This window comes from Sycon ciliatum, chromosome 12 (assembly GCF_964019385.1).
Source record: "Sycon ciliatum chromosome 12, ocSycCili1.1, whole genome shotgun sequence".
NCBI lineage: Eukaryota > Metazoa > Porifera > Calcarea > Leucosolenida > Sycettidae > Sycon > Sycon ciliatum.
This window is the reverse complement of record NC_088654.1, coordinates 21,458,503-21,482,944: the sequence shown is the minus strand read 5'-3', so window position 1 is coordinate 21,482,944 and position 24,442 is coordinate 21,458,503. Positions and strand designations below refer to the sequence as shown.

Genomic DNA, 24,442 nt, shown 5'->3' with positions numbered 1-24,442 from the left:
CTTGGCGTACGGGTTTTTACACGCACACGTGCATGGATCATGGAATCAAGGGAAAAATGTGTACCTTGCAAAACATGTGTACCTATCCAAATAAATGTGTACCTGACGGATTCGGAGCGTGCCACGAATGAAGAGGCTTCCATTCGTGAAAACGAGTTCTCCGCAGGGACTCTGACGAATCCTCGAACCCAGGTGACGAATCAGCATTCGTTTCGTATCCGTACGCGGGGTGCGAAAGGTCCCTATTGGTAGAACTGAACTACCAATGGTAGAACTGTACTACCAATGGTAGTACTGTACTACTCGTATCATTCGCATCTAGTTTGGGAAGGTGTGCTTCGCCTGGTTGTTATGCTTTGAGAAAGAAATATTTTAGTTTTCCGCATGAAATAGTCCAGCCTTATTTATGCTACATTGATGAGTCCATCACCCTGACAAGTGACAAAACAGTGAACAGCTACCGGACCTAAAACGTGAAGATCTCATAATGTTGTGAGACTTGAATCGCGGAGTCGTGCCTGTGGTCCAACGAGCCTCCACTGCTCTCCAATGGAGCTACGTCCGAAATACGCCATGCTTGCACAATAAACGACTGTATGGCACCTCACTGGAGTCCAAACGAGTTGGTATCGAAAACCATTTAGAGCACTCGCATCACCTTTCCCGAATTTGTCGACTCTAGTCTCTAGAGATGACAATTATATCGGCCTCGTCTGCAGTAGATGCTTCTTCTTCATTTGTCGCAGCTCACTCTTGACCGGCCCCCGTTGTCATTTATGTAGCAGAATACCAAGATTCTGAGCCGCAGACTGAACTCATGAAGGTCAGCCATGGCTCTATCCCCATTCTCACATGGAGGTATGTCTTCGGGGTAGCTCGTACTACCATCGATCGGTCGCCAAATAATTTGAAATGGCATTGGCACTATTGTTTCATGCACTATTTTTGACGTAGCTGCAAGCTATGAAATTGCAGAGGGTGTGTTACGGACTCAAGACGTCATGTGCAAACAGAAATATTCTTTGTCAGAAACACTGGGGAATAACGCCATTCTACTCCGCGCCCAAACTCCTTACCCAGAATTGTTTTCTTTTTTACTGGACCTCCCCTCTAAGGGTTATTAATCAAAAATTCAACTGTTGATCTCCCGAATTCAATGATTTCCCCAAAATATTGTCAGACGGGCATGATTTTATGCTAATTATGTCCTTGCCAAGGAGTGCGGTAGCCAGCTAGTGAAGCAATTGACCAGTGGTAAAAAGATTTATATCAAGTGGATACAGCAGGAGGGAAAGAGGGTGAAGCTTACAGGCCAGGGGCAAGCAAATATATTGGGTTTGCAGTGAAGACGAAGACAAGAAATAAAGTCAAAGCCGATAGTCAACCACATACAGGAGTGATGCCATTTTGGTTGGCCTTACCATAGCTACATTACCATAGGATGGGAAATTGTACAGGATGAGCCGCTAGCAGGGCATAATGCTTAGCTGTCAAAGTGACCACAATGCCCAGTAGTAGTAGTAGTAGTAATACATGACGCACGCTGAGCATGTCGTTAGTGTATTCAATGGGTTCTAACACTCACTGAGATATTGTGTTATTTTCGCTTTTGTAATATCGCTTGGGAGGATATTCTGTGCTGTGCAGTTATGGGCAACCAGTTTGCACTACGTCTTCCATATATGTATGCTGCTGGGTATAGTATAATCTTGGTCTGCTTGCTTTCTGGTCATAATTATGTCATTACATTTTACAGTGTTGGCATGCTTCTGTTTAAAAAATCTTTTCTCTCTTTCTGAATAACGTAGGTGATCTAAGCATTGACAATGCTGTGGTCCAGGATTCTGGTACCTACTCTTGGAGTGAAGTGGACAAGACACAGTCGCAAGCTGATGTGCACAGTATCATTTTGACTGTTGAGCCAATGGTTCTACAAGGTAATGTGCAATGTTTTGTTTGTTAGTTGTAAGTTCCACTCTGTTTGGTACTTGTATGCAGCTCGATCACAACAAACCCATTGACAAATGTACTGCCATGGCACGATCACTCTCTGGTGGCGGGTGGTACATCTGTGTTGCTGGTTAAAATATATCCCTGCCATTAGTTTCATTGCAATTGTCTGCTTCGATAGATTTGCTTTGCCATCTCAAACACAATCCTTTGTGAGCCTGCTCTACCCTGGATCACTTCGCTCGGGGGGGGGGGGGGGGGGGGAGGGGGATCTTTGTGACCTTGGTCAAGCAAGTGAACGTTACTCGTAGCAGCATACATAGGCTTCTAACATGATTACCGGTGTGGTTAACAAGTGTTGCTGTGCACATGCAAGTTAGCATATGCCACACAGTCACCACTAGAAAAATTGTGAGGCCCTTCGCACAATTCCTTTTCTTGTGCACTAATTTAATTCTAAACAATCGACGAGGAGACAATAGTCGTAAAATGGCAATAAATAAGATAATTGTGCACTCATAACAACAGCAAAAATGATGAAAGTCAAGTTCACAGTTTCCTCTGAGACAAAAATGCGATAATACTCATAAAAAGGACACACTTCAGGCTCATTACAAACATCTTGAAAGTTTTTGTCTTCACAAGTATACTTTCAAGCCTTCTCGTTTTACCACCTTCTTACTATATTTAATCCACTGTTCCTGTTCCTTTCCCTTGCCTGTATTTTACCTGACGAGAAGGCTTGAAAGTATACTTGTGTCATGACCCGGACTTGACTCGTCGTGAAAGCGACCACGCAATGAGATTCAGCAGCCAAAAGCTGGGCTCCGAAATATTCTAGAGTTCTGTAAGAACCATGATTAGTCCTGCGAAGGATTTGGCACTTTCGTTAGTTGAGCAATCATGGCTTACAACTCGTGGCCTCGAGTCACAAGTGTTGTCGTACGGCGGCTACACATTCAGTACAAGCCGTCAGCATTGTACTCACTACACTGTTGAGCTTGAGGGGACCCTGCTTAGTCCTGCAAGGGAGCTGATACCTTTGTTAGTCGAGCAAGCAAGGCCCCTCTTCTCGCGTCATACGACGTAAAGGGTCCTGCAAGTGCTTCGCGCACTGCGGACTCCGTTATCCCTTTTTTGGGAGAGGTCGCAGCTTGACCGTGAAGCGCCCTACGGGGTAATGAGAAGGAAGAGCCTACGGGGCAGAAGATGAAGGGTGACCCAATCAAGACACCGTACAAAGGCGGCGCGCTCTAGCTGCAGCAACATCCGACAGCGTACTCCAGGCTCCGTCGCACGATCGACGTACGAATAACCTCGGAGATCACTCATATTTGTAACACTATCATGTAATGTGGGTGCGCGAACTCCCCGAAGCTATACTAAATATTTCCTACTAATTATTATATCACAATTATACTATAACCAAAATCACATAAAAGCCGCCTTCTTCCAACGAATAAAAGTATCTTTGATCGCTCCCCTTCAACCTTCGACTACCTTGTGTGAGCCGGAAAACAGGTGTGAGCTAGCAACTTGGATGGCGACTATATTGGTCGTCTACCTGGGTAGCCACTAGACTGGTCTAAGCCAAGTCACAAACCCGCCACGCGCGGCCATGACACTTGTGAAGACAAAAACTTTCAAGATGTTTGTAATGAGCCTGAAGTGTGTCCTTTTTATGAGTATTAAAGTCAAGTTCCATAACGTTTTCTTGTGACTGTCATCAGTGGAACGCAGTCACATAAAAATGTAATAACTAAAACACACACTTATATACATGTAGCTAATATGGTTTCAGGTAGAATTACAGCAGCTAACAAGTACAAAAAGCGAAGTTTGCACCTTTGCGATGTGTGAATATAGTGTATGTGAGAAAGGTAGTGGCAGATGAATGTGATACTGTGTGAATGAATGTAATGGTGCGTGTGTATTACTTGAAGAGTGTGAGTGATACAACGTTTTCTTTCTGTTTACATAGCACAGGGTCACGAGTACGAATATACACAGCTTCCAACACCTGCAATTGCTTGAAGAAACCATTACATTCATTCACACAGTATCACATTCATCTGCCACTACCTTTCTCACATACACTATATTCACACATTGCAAAGGTGCAAACTTCGCTTTTTGTACTTGTTAGCTGCTGTAATTCTACCTGAAACCATATTAGCTACATGTATATAAGTGTGTGTTTTAGTTATTACATTTTTATGTGACTGCGTTCTACTGATGACAGTCACAAGAAAACGTTATGGAACTTGACTTTCTTCATTTTGCTGTTGTTATGAGTGCACAATTTATCTTATTTATTCCCATTTTAATTTAATTCTTTTTACATTATAAACCACAAACCATGACGGTGCACACGCCCGCAAAAACGCACAGAGATGCACATAGTGATGGCAGCCAGGAGGAGGGGCAACAGCAGGTAAACCGACAAGGGGTCTCGGTTTCAGCACTGCTCATGCGGGCCAATATGTACCTCAGTACACACAGCTAAGGTTTCAGCTTAACAAAACTCATTATCGCTAGCACAGCCATGTGAGCTTTGCTGGGCGCTCACACTTGAATATTGAAGTGTGAGTGGACGCAGCCTGAAATGAATTTGTATTTTGACTTTTGAATTCAATCAGGACTCTTGGATGTGTGCATGACTGTGATCTTTGCTGGCAGGATATTTGACTAATTTGAATGAAGAACTAAAGGCCGACCGAACGTATTATGAGACAGTTCAAAATGATGCACTGCATGGATTGGAAGCTGCAAACAGTCCGGCGGCTTTATCTGGTATGTCTATTAGAATATTATTATGCCTATATGATAGAACTGTGTGCATTTCACTTTCAAGTAGAATCAATGGTCGGACCTAAGTGACAAAAGTGATACCAAGGTCAGGTGATAACGACACACGCTCATGGCTTCTTTTCAACTTCTCAACTTGAAATGCGCTGTAAAGCGACAGTGAAATTACGAGACAAGCGGGGTTGTTCCTCAACATCAAGTGCTAGATCAAAATTTAGCAGCGTCGGACGCAGCATGGCCCTGACTGGAGTGAATGCCCCATGTGTCAAGTGGCTGTTTTGCGACGGAAGATACTGACTGAAGGCGCAGGCAACATCAGTGTTCGTGTTCAACTGGTATGGCGGCGTGGTATGGCTTTGTGCGACGGGCTGGCAGGACAGTGATTGCCTCAGGGGCCTCTGGGTCTGCCATGTAGGCCAGTTTGCTTCGTCATTTATTCCCCGTCACGTCACTATGGGACAAGTACAGTCAGCCGCAGTATCTTTGTTTTTGTGGCACATGCAATAACTAACTTTTCTGGTGTTAGACTGACTGCTGTTTTTAGCACCCCCCCCCCTTTTCACACGTGCTACATGTTCCTGTCCCAGCCATGAGCGCGTGTCGTTATCACCTGACCTTGCTATCACTTTTGTCACATTTGTCACTTTGGGTATGCCACGTTTCTATGCAGAATGAGCGCAATTGCACCAATTTAGCCCTATAAAGATCAGTCTATTCTTATTATTCTTTCATTCAACATCATATGCCTCCACTGATGAGCTCAGGAGGAGCGAAACAGCTGTCTGGAGGGTCATTGTCAATATCAATCTATATACCGGAATTGTCCTCGCTGTGGTGATGGTGATGTGAGTGCAGAGTTTGGATCGACCAAGAGCGCAATGTGGTGATGTGGTGTATTGGACATTGTTGTTGTTTGTTTATTTAAAGTCGAAGAACAAACAGGCAAATTTGCCTCATTACATGGTATCGACTAAAAGAAGAATATAAGACTGTTTGGCGAATTGGTTTCAGGCAATGTTGCACATTCAGCATAATAATTATTATACTTGCTACGACGGAACGCATTGAAACATGTTGGCAGTGGCATTGTAGTCACGGCTTGTAGAAAGCACACAAAACAGCAACCTGCCAACTTGGAGTGCTCCGGTTAAGGATAGGGTAGGGATTATCTCCACTTCAACTTCCTTTGATTGAAGACGAATTTCGGCGCGCATTGATGTAGCCATAAAATCCTTCATGAACCGAGTTAATAAATTAATATCTGCGTCTTCACGTACTACACATGACCAGTCAGTGTAGACCACAAAGTTTTGGGGGGAAATATTTAATCAGAAATGACAGAAACTGCCAATCATATGTGTTGTAGTTTCTACAAGTGCCTAGCTGGCATCATTAACTTTCCAGAGAGTGGTTGTTTGTAAGAGATGGCCAAAGGAGAGCAGAGATATAACAAAAGTCGTATTTTTGTAGACTGTGACTTGACTCAATTGCGAAAATAGTGGGTAGTGAAAGGGTTAAAGTATACTTGTATGTATACCTTTACTTCATTGTATTTCTCAGGTCAAGCCCCCACACAAACTGTTGCCGATGCAACTATAGATATATATGACTGTGTGGATTTGGAACCCTCCTTTAATCCTGATGGGTCTATTCCTATCAAATCTAAACCTGCAGGTAGGTTGCTCAGATCACATTTTGTGTTTCTAGAAGTGTGCGTGCAGAATGATAATATCATTACTTTGGAAAGAATCTTTAGCCATGTTCGTGTTTAGCCTCAAGATTATGGACTTCTTTTGAAATATGTGCTTTTTATAGATTTCAGACGAATGCGAGCATGCATGCAGCAATGAACTCATCATTCATGCACCGTGTTAATGAAATGAAATACTTTTGCATTCACGCCACATTACGAGATCTGAGTGGTAGCGACTTTGGCGATAATTTTTTAGGAAGTCCTCTCAGGGGAGGACTGTCAGTTTGTATCCCTGGTTATGGTTCGGCCTGGAGAGCACCATATGAGTTGTGCTCTTCTGACACAATCATCCTCAGCCTACTCAAGCTCAACTGATGAGGGGTGAATTCCACAAAACACTGTGTTTTGAGAGGGAGCGATGCTCTCTTGCAGGTTTGCTGAGTCAAAGTGTAACAGTTTTCCCCTGTTCTCTATAACTTTACACTCCCTCGCACCTCGTGCGTCTTACGCCTGTCTATTAGCACCTTCATTGGCGCCATTGCCACATGTATACTATCACATTTTGCATATAACTGGTCGAGGCACGCTCAACCAGGCCTCTTACTTTTCAAGTTTGATTAAACCTGTTACACTGGTAGCAGAGGATGGTTCCTACTCTGCTTTTGGCAGGTGTTCTGGTCGCTCTGCTTACGCTCCTCGTACTCGTCGTTCGGCTGATAAACGATATCAAGACCGCTCAGCGCGTTATCCAAGGAAACCGAACGATACATCCGAACTCGGAACCGTGGGAGCCAACACCCCGCCTTACGAAAGAGCCGCCTGTGTTTGGAGGAGATTCCGCTACATTCAAAGAATGGACGTTTGCAATGGACATGGCCCTACGGTCGTTGGCGCTCCCAAATGCGGCACAGAGGGTCGACTACGCGGCAGGATTTTTGACTGGAAACGCTCGTCTTTGGTTGATAGCGGCATTGGAAGCTAACCAAGTGTTTTCCGACTGGCCTGCTCTGAAAGCGGCACTTGGCGATGTGTACGGACCACGGCACAACGAGGAAACATCGCGTATGGGACTAATTTCCGCAGCGCAGCGCGGGTCGCTGGACGCATACATTGCTGCTTTCACTCGCCTCAGCCTGCAAGTGCCGGAAATCGACCACCACACCAGAGCGCTGCTGTTCGTCAGGGGTCTAGTGCCGCACATCCAGCGACAGGTCATGCGTGAGCATCCACGTACCCTGGAGCAAGCTGTCATGGCAGCAAACACCGTGGAGCAGTCGCCAGGGCCACCGGCGTCGGGGCCACCAGCCAGTAGAGAGTCGCGTTCCGTGCCCAGCTTCCGTGGTCAGACTCAGGGCCTCCGCAAGCTGACGGACCAAGAGCGTGTCCAACTGCGAGCAATGGGACACTGCTTTGCTTGCAGGAAGCCAGGCCACCTCGCTAAAGACTGTACTGAGGGTGGACAGCGCTACCCAAACGCTGGTCGCCAGTAAGAAAGGGGGTGCGCTTACTGGCGACGACCCAAGCACCCACGCCGGTACCAGTCGCTAACCGGTTTGGAGCTCTGGAGGTTGAAGACGTTGCTCTCCAGGAACCTACGGAGCCGGAGACACCCATAGCTGTAGGAAATTGTCCCGTTGCAGAAAGGTGTCATGTCAGCAACGTCAGCGTCGGCAATGAACCTGAACACGACCTACTGCGCGTACAGGGAAGAATCGGCGGTCGCCGTGCAGTGATGCTGATAGATTCCGGTTCGACGCATGACTTCATTGCAGACAGTTTTGTTCGAAAGCATCATCTTGACACGGATGCAAGCTCAGCAGTGCTGAGCGTAACATTGGCGGACGGCTCGACCAGCGAGGTCCCGCAGATTTCCACACGCACGCTAAGGGTGACAGTCGGGGGCTTCAGTGAGGAACAGCACTTTACTGTGTATCCCCTGACTCGCTACGACGCTATTCTTGGCAAGCCGTGGCTTACAAGGAACAACCCCAGCATCAACTTCCGTACGAACGAAGTTCAGTTGGACGGTGAGCCCTTTGTTGCCAAATTGCCTTCAGGTAACCCGCCGACAGCCGACCGGCCATCTGTGGAAAGCATGTTTATCAGTGGCCGACAAGCTCGTCATGCCCTGAGGAGTGGAGCCGAGGGGTTTCTTGCATGGGTCACTGCTGCAAACGAGGAGAATCGTTCCGGGCCACAACTCCAGGAATCAGAGCAACAAGACATCCAGAACCTGCTCAAGAGGTACCAGGATTTATTTCCAGACGAGCTGCCGAATGAGCTTCCACCGAAGAGACCAGTCGACCATGAAATCCAGATAGAAGATGGAGCCAGACCACCGTCTCGACCCGCCTACCGCCTGCCGAAACCAGAGATGGACGAGCTCCAGTCACAGCTGTCAGAATTACTTGAGAAGGGATTCATTGAGCCAAGTAAGTCGCCATACGGTGCACCTGTGTTTTTTGTGAAAAAGTCGGATGGTACTCTGAGAATGGTGTGCGATTGGCGAGAATTGAATAGAATTACGATCAAAAACAAAGCTTGTCTTCCTAATATTGATGACTTATTCGACACGATCCAGGGCAGTGCATATTTCTCCAAGTTGGACTTGCGGTCGGGGTACAATCAAATCAGAATTCAAGACTCGGATGTTTCTAAGACGGCCATTAATACGCCGTTCGGCCACTTCCAATTTAGAGTCATGGGATTCGGGCTGACTAATGCCCCGGCCACCTTTCAGTCACTCATGAACTCTATTCTGCAACCGCATCTCCGAAAATTCGTTGTAGTATTCTTGGATGACATTCTAGTTTTCAGCAAGACCTGGGAAGATCATCAGCATCATCTTCAAACAGTTCTAGAAACACTTAGAAATAGTGAGCTGTATTGCAAACAGTCTAAATGCGAATTCGGCGTGAGAGAAGTTCTCTTCTTGGGGCATAAAATCAACGGCACATCAATTTCCCCTGATCCCAAGAAGATAAGTGCTGTGGAAACATGGCCAACTCCGTCGTCAGTAACTGATGTGAGGAAGTTTCTTGGCTTTGCAAACTATTTCCGAAGGTTCATAGATCGACACTCGACCATCTCTCGTCCATTAGAAGAAATCACCGGAAAAAATTCACGCTTTGAATGGAGCGCTGCTAGACAGAAGGCATTCGAGTCTCTAAAATCAGCATTACTCGAGGCGCCAGTGTTGCAACTGGCCGATGTTGAGAAAAGCTTCACGGTAGAAACTGACGCAAGTGACTTTGCCGTGGCGGGTGTGCTCCTGCAGCAGGGAGAATTTATGGATTTGCATCCCGTAGCCTATTGTAGTCGGAAACTGTCAGCTGCAGAACGCAACTATACTGCGGCCGAGAGGGAAACGTTGGCTGTGGTATTTGCATTAAAGTGCTGGAGAATCTATCTATTCCGCCACTTTGACCTGATGACTGATAATATGGGTGTTGTCTATTTACGAACCAAACCGACTCTCACCAAGCGTGAGGCAAGATGGGTAGAGTTTTTAGCTGACTATGACTTTACGGTCTTTCACAAACCAGGAAAGAAAAACATTGCCGACCCGCTTTCACGCCGTCCAGATCTGTTCAGTGATTCTGAAATAGGCGGGTCATCCTATCCTCCTAACATTCAGTTGAATGCCATAGAGCATACCCTAGAGATTAATCCAGACTTAGCGCAGTTAATTGTCAGCGGTTACAAGTGCGACAAGGATCTTGCTCCCATTATCAGGAGACTGAAAAATTCAAGCCATGACAATCTGCACGACCGTTACCTTCTAAATGAAACACCCGGTTATCTTTATCTCAGATCTTCACCACAGAACCGGTTATGCATTCCAAAGAGTAGCAAACTCCGACTCGCCCTGCTTCAAGAATACCATGACTGTGTGACTGCGGGGCATCCCGGTCGAGATCGCACCTATTTCAGACTCGCTAGATATTTCTATTGGCCCAGAATGGGACTGGATGTAAAGGCGTTTGTCAAGTCATGTGACGTCTGCCAACGAGTTAAAGGCGGCCAGCTAAAAACTGGTCTCTTGCAGAATTTACCAGTGCCCAGTCAGCCGTGGGCGGATATCTCGATGGATTTTATCATGGGTTTGCCTAGGACCGATACAGGTCATGATGCTATATATGTATTTGTAGACCGCTTGACAAAGTGTGTACATTTAGCACCTACTTCCTCTACTATTGACGCTAAAGGAAGTGCTGATCTGTATATTCAACATGTATTTCGACTTCATGGTTTGAGTTCTAGTATTGTATGTGATCGTGATCCAAGATTTACGGCAGCATTTTTTCAGGAATTGTTTGATCGCTTAGGAACGAAACTAGCATTTAGTACTGCCAATCACCCTCAGACAGATGGCCTAACTGAACGAGTAAACAGAATAGTAGAGGATGTGCTGATGGCTTTTGTAAATCATAAACAAGATAACTGGGATATGCTCCTACCTCTCTGTGAGTTTTCTATCAACAGCGCTACTCAATCATCTACAGGAAACACACCGTTCTTCTTAAATTACGGTCTAAATCCCAGAGCGCCACCCGACTTCCTCAACCCTATTCAGGGAGGCAGAGATTCAGCTGATTGGTTGCAAGCAAGACAAGACGCGGTCAAGATCTCACAAGATGCGCTAGTGGCAGCTCAAGCTCGTCAGGCCTTCTATGCAGATCGGACAAGGGTCGAGGGAAAGCTGAAGGTGGGAGATTTGGTAATGGTCTACCGGGATTTCCTCCTGACTCCTGAAGCTCGGGACCGACCATCCCATAAATTACGCCCCAAGTGGTTTGGCCCCTTTCCTATAACCCATGTGGTCGGCCCAAATGCCTACAAGCTCAAGTTGCCTCATACCAGCCGCTGTCACCCGGTATTTAATGTGTCGGCACTCCGTGCCTACGAGAAGAACGCTATTCCTAATAGGAGACAGCCTACGCCTCCGCCTATCACGGACCTTGATGGTCATGCCCGCTATGTGGTGGAGAACATTCTCAGTCACCGCCGCCGGCAGAATCAGCTTCAGTACCTAGTCAAGTGGCAAGGCTACTCTGATGCCACTTGGGAGCCTGAACATTATTTGTTGGATGAATCTGGTAATGACATTGTTCCACTTCAGAAGTACAAAACCTTGGCTTCTGCCCGCTGAGTTTTGCCGCTGAGTTTTGCAGTTGAACTTCTAGTTTCACCTTACACATTTGTTGAGCTTATTACACTTTATTTGCATGGAGTTTCAGTCGTCTTATTGTGTTACTTCAGTGCGAAGCCTTTTTTCGTCTCGCACGTGTTTGCGCTTATTGTACTCTATTCCACTTGAGCATTTGGGTTATAAGCTCCTTCCTCTCCATAGGAGGGGGATGATGTAACAGTTTTCCCCTGTTCTCTATAACTTTACACTCCCTCGCACCTCGTGCGTCTTACGCCTGTCTATTAGCACCTTCATTGGCGCCATTGCCACATGTATACTATCACATTTTGCATATAACTGGTCGAGGCACGCTCAACCAGGCCTCTTACTTTTCAAGTTTGATTAAACCTGTTACACAAAGATCCAATGGATTTCTCATGTGCTCTGGATGCCAGGCATCAGGCAGTCAAGTCAGTCAAGTGTCAAGCCTAGTTGGCGGAAAATCCTCAGCTACTTTGTGGGGAGCAAACACCTTTCCAATTCATTCCCGCTCATGACTAGTGAAGTTAAAACAGAGAGGTTTCAGGCTGTCCAATAGAATGCTCAATGCCGGAAGGCAGAGCTAGTTCCAACATGAATAAGAGAATGAAAAAAGTGGTTTTACTCCGCGTTGCACGAACTAAGTGATCATCAGAAATTTGATTTCTTGTTGTGACTAGTCAATTTAGGCAACACCGTTTTGGGGGAAAGGTTTGGTTACTAAAAATTGAAGAAAAACCCCCTGCCATCTGTGTTTGGGTAAAAATTGAAGAAAAAACCCCTGCCAGCTGTGTTTGGGTAAAAATTGAAGAAAAAACCCCTGCCAGCTGTGTTTGGGTAAAAATTGAAGAAAAACCCCTGCCAGCTGTGTTTGGGTGAAAATTGAAGAAAAACCCCTGCCAGCTGTGTTTGGGTAAAAATTGAAGAAAAACCCCTGCCAGCTGTGTTTGGGTATACTTATGTTTGACTGCCTTTTAGGTCAGGTTCTGGTCCAGTCTGCCGCCGATTCAACCATGGACGTATATGATTCTGTGGCTTCGGAACCTTCCGTTAGTCCTAATGGTTCTATGAGTGTCAAATCTAAACCTGCAGGTAGGGTGCTCACATCACATCTTGTATTTCTGCATGTGTGTGTGTTAGGGGGGGGGGGGATGCCTACGTAGTGAAATTTTTATCTGTGTCCGTATTGATACGGACACATTAAAATGTCACTACGTGCGCATGTATTGAGAAAGACAAAAGGACCAATAAGTTGCTAGTTATGATTAACAGTCGACCACCAGTGCGTTTACTGTTATCATAACACTTTGATTAGGATATTCAACTCGGATGGTGAGCCAATTAAAGTATGGTGAAAAAGGAGGACACAATGTTACGAGTTATGACTAACTTTCCACCAACGTAACAAGATCTTATACAGTCAGCGAGTGCAACAAAATGGCACAAAACCGTGACAAAGGAGTACTGAGACATTCGACGACCTGACACCTAGCTCCAATTTTGTCGCACTCGCTAACTGTATACGATCTGGTTACGTTGGTGGACAGTTAGTCATAACTGGTAACATTTTGTCCTCATTTTTCACCATAATTTTATTGGCTCGCCATCCAAGTTGAACTTTGCACACCTGATGAGCCGTCATGACCTATACGGCGAAATGTACGTCGTTTGGAACTACTTGTTATTGTACATAACTAGCCCATCATACATGATAGTGGAGTTCAGTAGGATGTTGGTGTTTCGGTTTGTCACAACTCGTCTTCGCTTAGCTTCCCCTTCTATGTTTATTACATAAACTTGAGCCTCTCAAGTTGGGTGGTATGTTGCTTTGCGTCGTCGAGTTGCAGTAAGGCCGGTCTGTCCAATAATTTTAACCCTAGAACTACCAGAGGCATCATAATGATGCATTTGCGAATTTCAAAATGGGAATGCTGTTAGATGGGGGCTTAGAATCTCCCCAAATTTTGTGACTTAATTTATTTTGTATTTTGTTAATGGCAGTGGTTTGTGTTTTCAAAAATGTAGTACAGTTCCGAAATGTCAGGGGGTGCTACCTGGAACTACCGCGCGGCATCATATGACTCCACATACCATAGGCATCAATGAAAGGGCGAATTTGGCTTAGAACCACACATGAATAACGTGAAGAGGAATACATTTGGGAGCAAGGAGATTGGGGACGATGAAGGTGGTGATTTGTACATATGGACATGCTAATATGCACGTTTCACGTGTCGTTATGGTCAATATCGTCATCCCGAATCCTGCGGAAACAGACGAATTCGTTTGCCCTAAGTTTGAAAAGTGATTCACTATGTCATCTGCAGCATAGAACGATATGCAAGTGCTTCCGAAGTGACCGGTTAGAGATTTTATCACTCTGGATTGGAGGTGTCTCTCTGCAGATTGAGAGCCGATTTTGATTTGAAGTTTTGGATATTGGCTTCGTGGACCACTATCCGGCCAGTTTTGGACACGCCATTGCTGTGGATTATTTCCTTCCCTCGATATTGCGGCGTGAAAGAGGCTGGTTTGGCCTTTCGGTGGCCATTGTTTGCTGTGCCTTGCTGTGTCTTCTTCCTCCTGCGCTACCGAGGTCGGTCCCAGGCGTGAAGGCGTTGCTGGCGCTAGCCAACGCTAGCCAACGCCCGAACACTTCCTGCTGGAGTGGTGTTCAGAGGCAGTCACGTGATGGCGCTAGATCTCAATATTGACCTGGCGATCCTGGAGTTTTCGCAGCTTCAGAAACTAGCTGAGCAGAAGGACATACCTAATTCGTGTGACCTAGCACGCCCAGACTTGGTTGCTACTCTGCGCAAAAATGGTATTGGCACTTATCCCCCAGTTTCGTCGCCCAGCCAATTCCCTGCCTGTGGTGAGAAGTGCCTGCCATCAATGGTACCTTGCCTTGAGAAACTTCAGGATTGCATCGCCCGTCTAACACATGAACTTGCTGCAGTTTCAGCAACCAGAGATGCAGAGCTAACGAGCTTGCGAAATGATTTACTATCCACACGGGAAAAGGTGAACCAGTTGGACAGCGTTGTTGGCTGTGGTGTGTAAGTCCAGCCTTTCAGAACTCAGAAGACCGTGGATCTGGCTGGAGCAGCTCAATGCTCACATACGTCATCCCTCCAAAGCGACAAAGCATCAACAGTAAAAGAGAATGGACAGCTAGCCAACACACCAGACTTTCCTAGACCATATGCCCAAGTTCTAGCAAATGGGCTCATGGCTGAAACTTCTTGTAGTGCCAGTACTGCCGATAAGGACGACGTAGCCTTACAGCCTGTCATGTCAAGGAATCAGCGCCGTCAAGCCAAGAGGATGACACGGACCCAACCTCACCCTACTGAAAGAGAAGAGGTTGGACTCCCTGCAAACAAACAGGCAAAGGAAGAAGCACCACAAAGAAATCCCATCCGTCGCCAGGTATCATCACGTTACGTCAAACCGAACCAGAATGTCCCTGGTTCTGTTCCGTCTCTGGATGCTGCCCCCCGCAGTCCGCGAAAGGTCTCCTACTTGGGAGATATTCCGTTTGGATGTGAGGCAGCGAGTATAGCCGACTGGTGCAGGGAACGCGGTGTTGAAATAGTGCAGTGCTTAATATACTCCTCCGAGTATTTTCGAACTGCCTCCGCCAGAGTGACTGTCGAGGGTAAGGATGCCGATACTGTATGCCAGCACACCTTCTGGCCAAACACAATGGGTCATACCGTGAGGGAATGGCGTTTCTATTCTGACCAACCCACCGGAAAATATCTCTCACAATGAATAGTAACCTTGTCTTCCCCAACACTACTGGAACACTGAATCCACTGGCCCGTCCCTTTTATCCTCCCATCCATACTGCCCTTACCATCCTTTCCTTCAACTGCCGCTCAGTGGCCAACAAAGTAGCGGAACTCACTGTGCAACATCTACTCTCCGGAGGTTACATGTTTGTGTGAAACATGGTTGTCCCCTGCCAACCTCTTCTCATTGGCAGGCTACACAGTTCATCGACGGGATAGTCCCACCTCTAATATTCGATCGGCCAATCCTACCAGAGTTTATGGTGGGGTAGCCATACTGGTGAAAGATGGCTCCTTTACATCGGTGAAGCCTCTGGCGAATCTTCAGCAACTGGGCTTGGAGGCCATCTGGCTTGAGCTTCGCACAGCCAACTCACCCCAACGTCCGCTCATAGTCTGCGCCACCTACCGACCTCCTGGTGGTACCCTGGCGGATATCCAGGCCTATTCTGATGGTCTTGAAGACTGCCTTCTGTCACTTAATCTATCTGTATCCACACTACTCCTCACCGGTGACTTCAATGCCCATAACTCGAGCTGGTTGGCTGGTGATCGGATAACCCTGGTGGGTCAGTGACTTGAAACCGCCTTCAGGTGCTTCGGATTAGAGCAACTGGTCAACTTCCCTACGCACTGGAGCCCAAGTGGCCGGTCATCTTGCTTGGACCTCATCGTCACAAATTCACCCCAGCAGTTCCTCTCCGTTGATTCAGCCGCTCCACTGGGTAGCTGTGACAACGTGCAGCTCATCTGTCGAGTCCGTCTCCCTGTCACGTCCAAAAATCCAACCCTACAACATCACTTCTTCCCAACATCTACCCCTACACCCCCAGGTTACAATTTCAAGTTGGTGCCACATTGCGTATGGGATGACCTGAATGCTGAACTTGCTGATGTCCACTGGAAATGTCACCTCCGCAGCTCGCACGTGGATGACACTCTTTCGTCTTTCCACTCTATTCTTAGCAGGGCCATGGAGAAGCACCTCGGGTACTTCTCCCGGCGTCCACTCTCCCCCTCATGCCGACGTTTGGGTCAGCCACCTTGGGTTGATACCCAGCTCCGTGCCGCCATTAAGGCAAAGCACGATTTCTACAGTGTGTGTAAGAAATACCCAACCCAGCTTAACATGCATGTATATCGATCTCAACGGACCTTGGTGAAGAGTCTGACTCGATCGAAATACCGGGGATACAGTACAAGCTACGCTGCAGGACAAAAACCGCCCCTCACTGTTTCAGTTTGTGAACAAATTAAAAAATCATAAAGTATCTCATGATATCCCGACACTCACCATTAGTTCTATGCAGCAGGCTACTACCTCTTCAGCTAAAGCCACTGCATTGAACTCTCAGTTCGCCTCAGTGGCCGTGCCTGATGACCCTTCTCTACCCATTCTCCCCATTGCCGAGGAGTCGGGTGAGGCTGACAGCCTCACATCTGTCTTTACTACGACTGCTGCCATCCGACGTTACATTCGAAAGCTCCTGTCTGATTAGGCGCCAGGCCCAGACGACATCACTAATCTGGTATTAAAGTCCCTTGCGCCCTCAATAGCATACCCCTTATGTCTGATTTTCCCTCTGCATGGAAAACAGCTAATGTTATACCGATCTACAAGAAAGGGTCCCGCCACGAAGCATCAAACTACCGTCCGATATCTCTACTGTCCTGTGTTTCCAAACTCTGTGAGCGCGTTTTATACGACCAATTGTACTGTCATGTCTCGTCACGTTTGAGTTCAGCTCAGTCCGGATTTCGCAGAGGCGATTCTACCACCCTCCAGCTGACGCGCCTGGTGCAATTAGTGTGTCGACATCGGGATGCTGGAGATCTAGTCGGGATGCTGGAGATCTAGTCGGGATCTGTTTTTTCGATCTTGCCAAGGCCTTCGATACCGTCTGGCACCGGGGGCTTTTGGCCAAGCTTCGTGGACTGTAGACGGCAATCCCCTGCTATGGCCCCTGCTATGGCCTGCTATGGCTGACATCTTACCTAACTGGGCGAACGCAGTACGTCACGGTACATGGGACGTCCTCAGCCGGCACAACAGTACTATCCGGAGTTCCCCAGGGTTCCATCCTCGGCCCCCTTCTTTTTATCTTATACGTCAATGATCTGCCCGCAGCGGCCCCGGGCACATCACTGTTCGAAGACGACATAATGATCCTACGGGCATCTCCTAACATCACTGGCCTGATGAGTAACCTAGCTAACGGGATTCAAAGAGTAATTTCCTGGATGTCGTCTTGGCGGTTATCGCCCAATCTGTCTAAAACTAAAATCATGCTCTTTCCTTCTCAGCCCGATGTTCCGCCCCTCCTCCATCCCACTTCCCCCCCCCCAGCCTATAGACATAGTCTCCAGCCATAAGCATCTTGGCATTTTCATTGACTCTAATTTTTCATGGGAACCCCACATCAATTACATTATGTAAACGATAAAGTTCATCTTTAGGAATCCTCTCTTCTCACTGTTACCATCTCCCAATCTCTTGTAAACTCCTCTTTTACTCAGCTTACCTACGCCCCATTTTTGATTATGCAGATACTGCTTGGGCTGGAATTCCCACAACCCGTGCTGCCAAGCTCGAAATTCACCACAAAAAAGTTCTCAAAATCCTCCTCCGAAAACCCCGCATGCTCCCATCTTCCACACTTTATGCCCTTGCTGACACTACCCCTTTGTCTAAGAGACATAATTCACATCTTGTCACCCTTATCCATTCTTTCAAACTCAATCTGTGTCCACCTCACCTCCACTGTTTCACCTAGTTCTCTTCCCGTAGCACGAGAAACTCCCTTTCCCTTCCGAAACCAAAGTCCTCCTTTCTACTTCACTCTCCCCTTTTCACTGCGTACTCTGCGTGGCTGGCACTTCCCCAAGAAGCTAAGGACCTTTCTTCCCTCCGCCTTTTTAAGAGCCTTGTCTCGCCTTGACTTTGATTTTGTGTTTCTCATTTTGTTGCAATCACTGCTTTTCCATGCCGGTTCCTTTTTTCTTCTCCTCCCCTTCTCCCTTCCTTGCCGTGGTTGGCTAACACCCTTTCTCTTTGTATTGGCCGGTGTTCTCACTGTGCTATGAGATGCTATAATAAATAAATAAATAAAATTTGAAGTGCCAAGGCAATTATAATATGGGCCACAACCAGCTAAAACATGTCTTAGAGTGAAATTTTTCAAATTTTGTTTTCCTCCAGAAAACAGTTCTTGGGACCTTACTTGACCTCTTGAAGGTGATACAGGGCAAAAAAGTAGTCTACAAGTGCTCCAAACACCGCTTTCAAAATATGTACTTTGAAATAGAAAATGACAGTTTTCGCGCAGTCTGACACAAAGAGACAAACTATTACTTAGTGGCTTTTGTGGCGGAGCACAATACAACAGAACTAAAGATGTTGACACAGACTTGAGCATGTCAACGACATCAGTTCAAAAGCATGGCCCAAGTTTTTCTGGAAAGCACCACAATGCTCTGGGAGGCGTTGCACTTGCATACTCTTTCGACTCTGGCAGTGACACTTTCGATCGTCGCCTGCGCTTTCGAGACTGCGTCAGACGACTCATGAGAGCTGAACGGCAAGTAACATCGTAAGGCAGCCAGTTCGCCGCCTAATGATTATGTACTCGCCCACAACTTGTGCCTCTTCGCTACTGGAAACGACGGGGACGATTCAGCTTCGCTGTCGACATCAACATCACTGACATCTAAAACAATTATCAGCGTCGCTCTGCAGACCCTCCGCCACGGACGTGCTGACACCTGACCAAACCTGGGCCATGCACAGCGATCGTCTGGCCCTGCGAGCTGCTCTAGTGTCACTAGATACGAACATTGTCAGTCTTTGCTCGCCAGCTACTTGAACTAGACCGCCAAACAAGTGTTTGATCAAAATTTGAGAAGATGATCGCCACATCATGAACGAAGTGCAGAGTGAACACGCTCGAAAAAAACATTTCTTTTCATTTCGTCATTTCTCAACTTTTGTTACGAAACCCCAAAGACATGTTTTAGCTGATCTCGGCCTATATTCTAGGAACGGTCTTTGAATTTACGTTGATCTGGCGGAAGCCATGTTCAGTAGGGGCAGTATCGCTGCCGATAAAGCATTTCATTGATTTTGAACATGTTTGGGCAGGAGTTTAGGGATGAATGCAAGGAGAGTGCCTGGAGCATTGTGCGCGAGCAACTAGAAGTGACCGAACACAGAGACAAATAGTTATATGCTCCAGATGAAGAGGAGTGAGTACTAATTGCTCCGGCTTCTCGATCAGTCTGATACGGGACCGGAGTCGAGGGAGCAAGCGGATAATGGTGGTGATAAAGCTATGGAGCCATACACATAACAGAATATCAATGTCCAAAACTCGGGCAGGATTTCCTTCATGAAGCTGGGTTCTCTGGCAAAGTTGGTAGATAGTGGAACATGTGTTGTACCAAGCAAGCGCGAACGCGCGCTACCGGTTGTTGCTTCCGAAGTTAGCGGGCTTTTCCGAGATTTTGAAGATGGGGCAGATGCATTATTTGCATTTATTAACCAGAATATGATCCATGTCATGATCAAGTGCACAAGGTAGGAGGGAAAACAGAAAATTGGAGAGGACTCTATTTTGATTGAAGGCAATAGCCTGAATGGACTTGCTAGTCCTCTTCTGCGAGACCGCTTTACCTTGCGCGCCCATGGTGCTCGCACTGCAGCCACCACCCGTGGCCAAGTCTCTGCTGCTCTTGTTCTGCCCCCCGCTAACACCCGATATGGCTTTAGTGCAGTTTCTTATTTGGGCGCTGCCAGGTGGAATACACTTCCACCGGCTTGCCGCATGTCTAGTTCACCAGCTGAATTTCGCTCATCCATCAAATTAAACCTAGGGTTCCCTGTAAAAAGGCGCTGACGCCTGTTGGGAATTCCCTAGTAAAAGAAGAATAAATAATAATAATAATAATAATAATAATATCATGGCATTGGTTTCGCAAATTAAAATATGCAAGAGGCGTCCTCTGTACCCGCAATAATCTGCCGACGGCCCTTCGGCTGGATAGGAATGGACGCCATATAATCCTGTAAAATCCCTAAAAATAGTTTCCAGGAACTACTCTGCTACTTGAGGTTTGATCACGACGATGGTCACCAGACACGACGTCGAACGGAAATTATCCGTTCGCTATGAGTTGCGACACCACGATCTCCTTTCGCTCGTAAATGTATTTATCACAGCTGTCAAAGAATGACCTACCTGGCTGAGAAAAATCCAGCAAGTTGGCCCAGCAGCAGCCATTTCCAGGGTAATGGACTGAAATGTAGAGTTTCCAGGATGAACATGGCAAGCAAATGCTCTTTTATTTTTCCGTAAACTGACGAGAGGTCGCCCTTTTGCTGCGCGCAATGCCAGCTGCTGGCCTCCAAGATAGTGCACCTGTCATTTGTTCTTCCTTTTAAAAGGTAAATTTTACCCCAAGGACTTCTGTTTCTACACATATTGCCGAAATTAATTTCAAGGAGGTATGTTTAAATCCGGTGGAGTCATATGATGCCTCCGGTACTTCTAGGGTAGTTGAAATTTTGGTAGTTAACAGTTTCATCATCCTCCAGTAACTTTCGGCATTCTTTGTTGCCGTGATGCGTAGCTCGTGCTCTTCTTTGTTGCGCTTTCCTTTCCTTCATGGACCTTTCCGAGCCTTCCAAGTTGGAAGGTTGTTGGTTTGCGCCTTGGAGAAGTGTTGGAGCTAGGTGTTAGGTGTCAGTTAGCAAGTGCGACAAAATTGGAGCTAGGTGTCAGGTCGCCGAATGTCTCAGTACTCCTTTGTCAGTTTTGTGCCATTTTGTCGCACTCGCTGACTGTATAAGATCTGGTTATGTTGGTGGACAGTTAGTCATAACTCGTAACATTTTGTCCTTCTTCTTTTCACAAGAATTATACGCCTACATGTATATGATTTCATGTAGAATCAGTGGTCGTACTTTTATGAGATTAAATTTTCCTTATTTTCAAAAGATAATTGTTGTTGTTTGTTTATTTAGAGTCGAAGAACAAACATGCAAATTTGCCTAATTACATGATAACCAGATATCCACTAAAAGAATAATAATAAGATTGTTTGGTGAATTGGTTTTAGGCAACGTTGCACATTCAGCATATACTTGCTATGGCGAAACGCATTAAAACATGCTGGCAGTGGCATTGTAGTCACGGCTTGTAGAAAACACACAAAACAGCAACCTGGCAACTTGGAGTGCTCCGGTTAAGGAGAGGCTAGAGATTATCTCCACTTCGACTTCCGTTGATTGAAGACGAATTTCAGTGCGCATTCAAGTAGCCATAAAATTCGGGCTGAAATGATCATCCATTTAGCCCAATCGATTACTCTTTATCATAACGATCGAATATTCGATTATAATCTTTAAGAGGCCGCACCTGGAATATGTTCGTGGAATGACCAAAAGTGGAAATGTGTACATAATTTTGCACAAAAATGTTATGTGGCATGATTATCCACTAATGGGCAGCGTTACAGACAACAACTAGCCAACAATGGGTGAGAGTTTGAACTCGCGCTGCATGCACTGCGCGCATCATGTCCTGAGCGGCTGCGACGCAGCGTGCGCAGTGTTTAGTACTGTGTACTATATTTATACTCTGCGCTGCATGCACTGCACGTATAAGAAATTAAAAATTTTAAAAACGCAAAAATAACCGTAATCGGTAATCTAAATGATTGCTCGATCGTTAGAGTTATCAAACGAGTACTCGATTATTCGGTATAAGCGTTTCAGCCCTACATAAAATCCTTCACGAACCGAGTTCATAAATATCTGCCTCTTCACGTACTACACATGACCAATCAATGTAGACCACACAGTTTTGGGGAAATATTCAATCAGAAACGGACAGAAACTGCCAATAATATGTGTTGTAAAGCATACTTGTATACCTTTACTTCATTGTATTTCTCAGGTCAAGCCCCAACACAAACTGTGGCCGATGCAACTATAGATATATATGACGGTGTGGCTTTGGAACCCTACGTTAGTCCCGATGGGTCTATTCCTATCATTTCTGAACCTGCAGGTAGGTTGCTCAGATCACATTTTGTGTTTCTAGATGTGTGAGTGCAGATAATTATGACTTTGGAAAGAATCTTTAGCCATGATCGTGTTTAGCCTCAAGATTATAGACTTCTTTTGAAATATGTGCTTTTTGTAGATTTCAGACGAATGCGAGCATGCATGCAGCAATAAACTCATTCATGCACTGTGTTAATGAAATGTATACTTTTGCATTCACGCCACATTACGAGATAGTGGTAGCGACTTTGGCGATGATTTGATAGGAAGTCCTCTCACGAGGGGGGGGGGGGTCTGTAAGTTTGGATCCCTGGTTATGGTTTGGCATGGAGACCACCATATGAGTTGTGCTCTTCTGACACAATTATCCTCAGCCTACTCAAGCTCAACTGATGAGGGGTGAATTCCACAACACACTGTGTATTGAGAGGGAGCGATGCTTTCTTGCAGGTTTTCTGAGTCAAAGACCCAATGAATTTCTCATGTGCTCTGGATGCCAGCCATCAGGCAGTCAAGTCAGTCAAGTGTTAAGCCTAGTTGGCGGGACATCGCCAGCTACCGTGTGGGGAGCAAACACGTTTCCAATTCATTCCCGCTCATGACTAGTGAAGTTAAAACAGAGAGGTTCCAGGCTGTCCAATAGAGGTGCTCAGTGCCAGAAGGCAGAGCTAATTCCAACACGAATAAGAGAATGAAAAAAAGTGTTTTTACTCCGAGCTGCACGAACTAAGTGATCATCAGAAATTTGATATTTTGTTGTGACTAGTCAATTTAGGCAACACCGTTTTGGGGGAAAGGTTTGGTTACTACAAATTGATAAAAAACTTCTGCCAGCTGTGGTTGAGTACGAGGTGAATTGCTATTTCTGGACATTGTACATGTCTGGACATTTCAAGTAAAATAATTTTTCGTCGCGTGTAGAGTCAAGTCAGTCGAGTTGATGAAGTTTTTTCTTGCCGTAGTTGACAGCTGGGCTGTTGTTTCTCCTTGTGTCGACGCCTTGTCGATAGCCTTTGCTTGTGCGGCATTTCAGCGGGTTTTGTTGTACTATGTCGCATGATTTTGAGTAAAGTAAGAAGTAATGGACAAATTGTTGGCTTCCCCATGTGCACTCCACTTCAGACGCTATATAGTCATGAACTTGTTGGCTAGAAGTGTGAAGAGGTCAACTGCAGTCCATCAATAGAAAAAATAACAAAAATGGTGCAGTGTAGGATGCCTATTGACGCTATTTTACTTTCATGTCCAGAATTCCATACACTGAAATTTAGGCTAAACATTGGCTTGTCAAAAACGTCCTGCTATTAAGTCTCTTCGATCACAGCATGAGCAATTGTCACATATTTGGAAAGATGAAGGATTAGGTCATACAATAAATACAAAGATATAAGAAAAATGTAAAACACACAGCCAGTGGGGCTCTATTATATTTTCATGTCCAGAAATTGCTATTCACCTCGTATACGTATATTTGACTGCATTCTCTTAGGTCAGGTTCTGGTCCAGCCTGGCGCCGATTCAACCATGGATGTATATGATTCTGTGGATTTGGAACCTTCCGTTAGTCCTCATGGTTCTATGAGTATCCAATCTAAACCTGCAGGTAGGGTGCTCACATCACATCTTGTAATTCTGCATGTGTGTGTGTGTGGGGGGGGGGGGGGGATGCGTACGTATTGAAATTTTTATTCCCATAGCTATGCAAAAGACGTTACTTTAGTAACGTCTGGCGCTAGCCAGGGTCCACACAGCTTTAATTCCGCGTTTGTTTGTTTGTTTGTGCCATCGGCATGCCTGGCGCTTTCCCGTACCTGTCCAGTACCGTGCCATCAAGGACAGCATTGGCATGCGCATATGCATGGTGCTATTCCGTACCTGTCTCGTACCTTACCATCAAGGACAGCATCGGCATGCCTGACGCTATCCCGTTCCAGTCCCGTTCTGTACTAATAAAGACAGGT

The 24,442-nt window shown here is 46.1% G+C and overlaps 1 protein-coding gene across 1 annotated transcript in view; it reads left to right on the top strand.

Moving 5' to 3' along the window:
- Nucleotides 1–24,442, top strand: part of LOC135828304 (protein sidekick-1-like) — a 260,914-nt gene that overhangs the window by 213,272 nt on the left and 23,200 nt on the right. Inside the window, exons 27-32 of the mRNA XM_065340752.1 lie at nucleotides 1,809–1,937; nucleotides 4,630–4,743; nucleotides 6,319–6,432; nucleotides 12,600–12,713; nucleotides 22,372–22,485; nucleotides 23,971–24,084. Of these exons, the coding sequence (XP_065196824.1) occupies nucleotides 1,809–1,937; nucleotides 4,630–4,743; nucleotides 6,319–6,432; nucleotides 12,600–12,713; nucleotides 22,372–22,485; nucleotides 23,971–24,084 (699 nt within the window). The remainder of the gene's footprint in view (nucleotides 1–1,808; nucleotides 1,938–4,629; nucleotides 4,744–6,318; nucleotides 6,433–12,599; nucleotides 12,714–22,371; nucleotides 22,486–23,970; nucleotides 24,085–24,442) is intronic.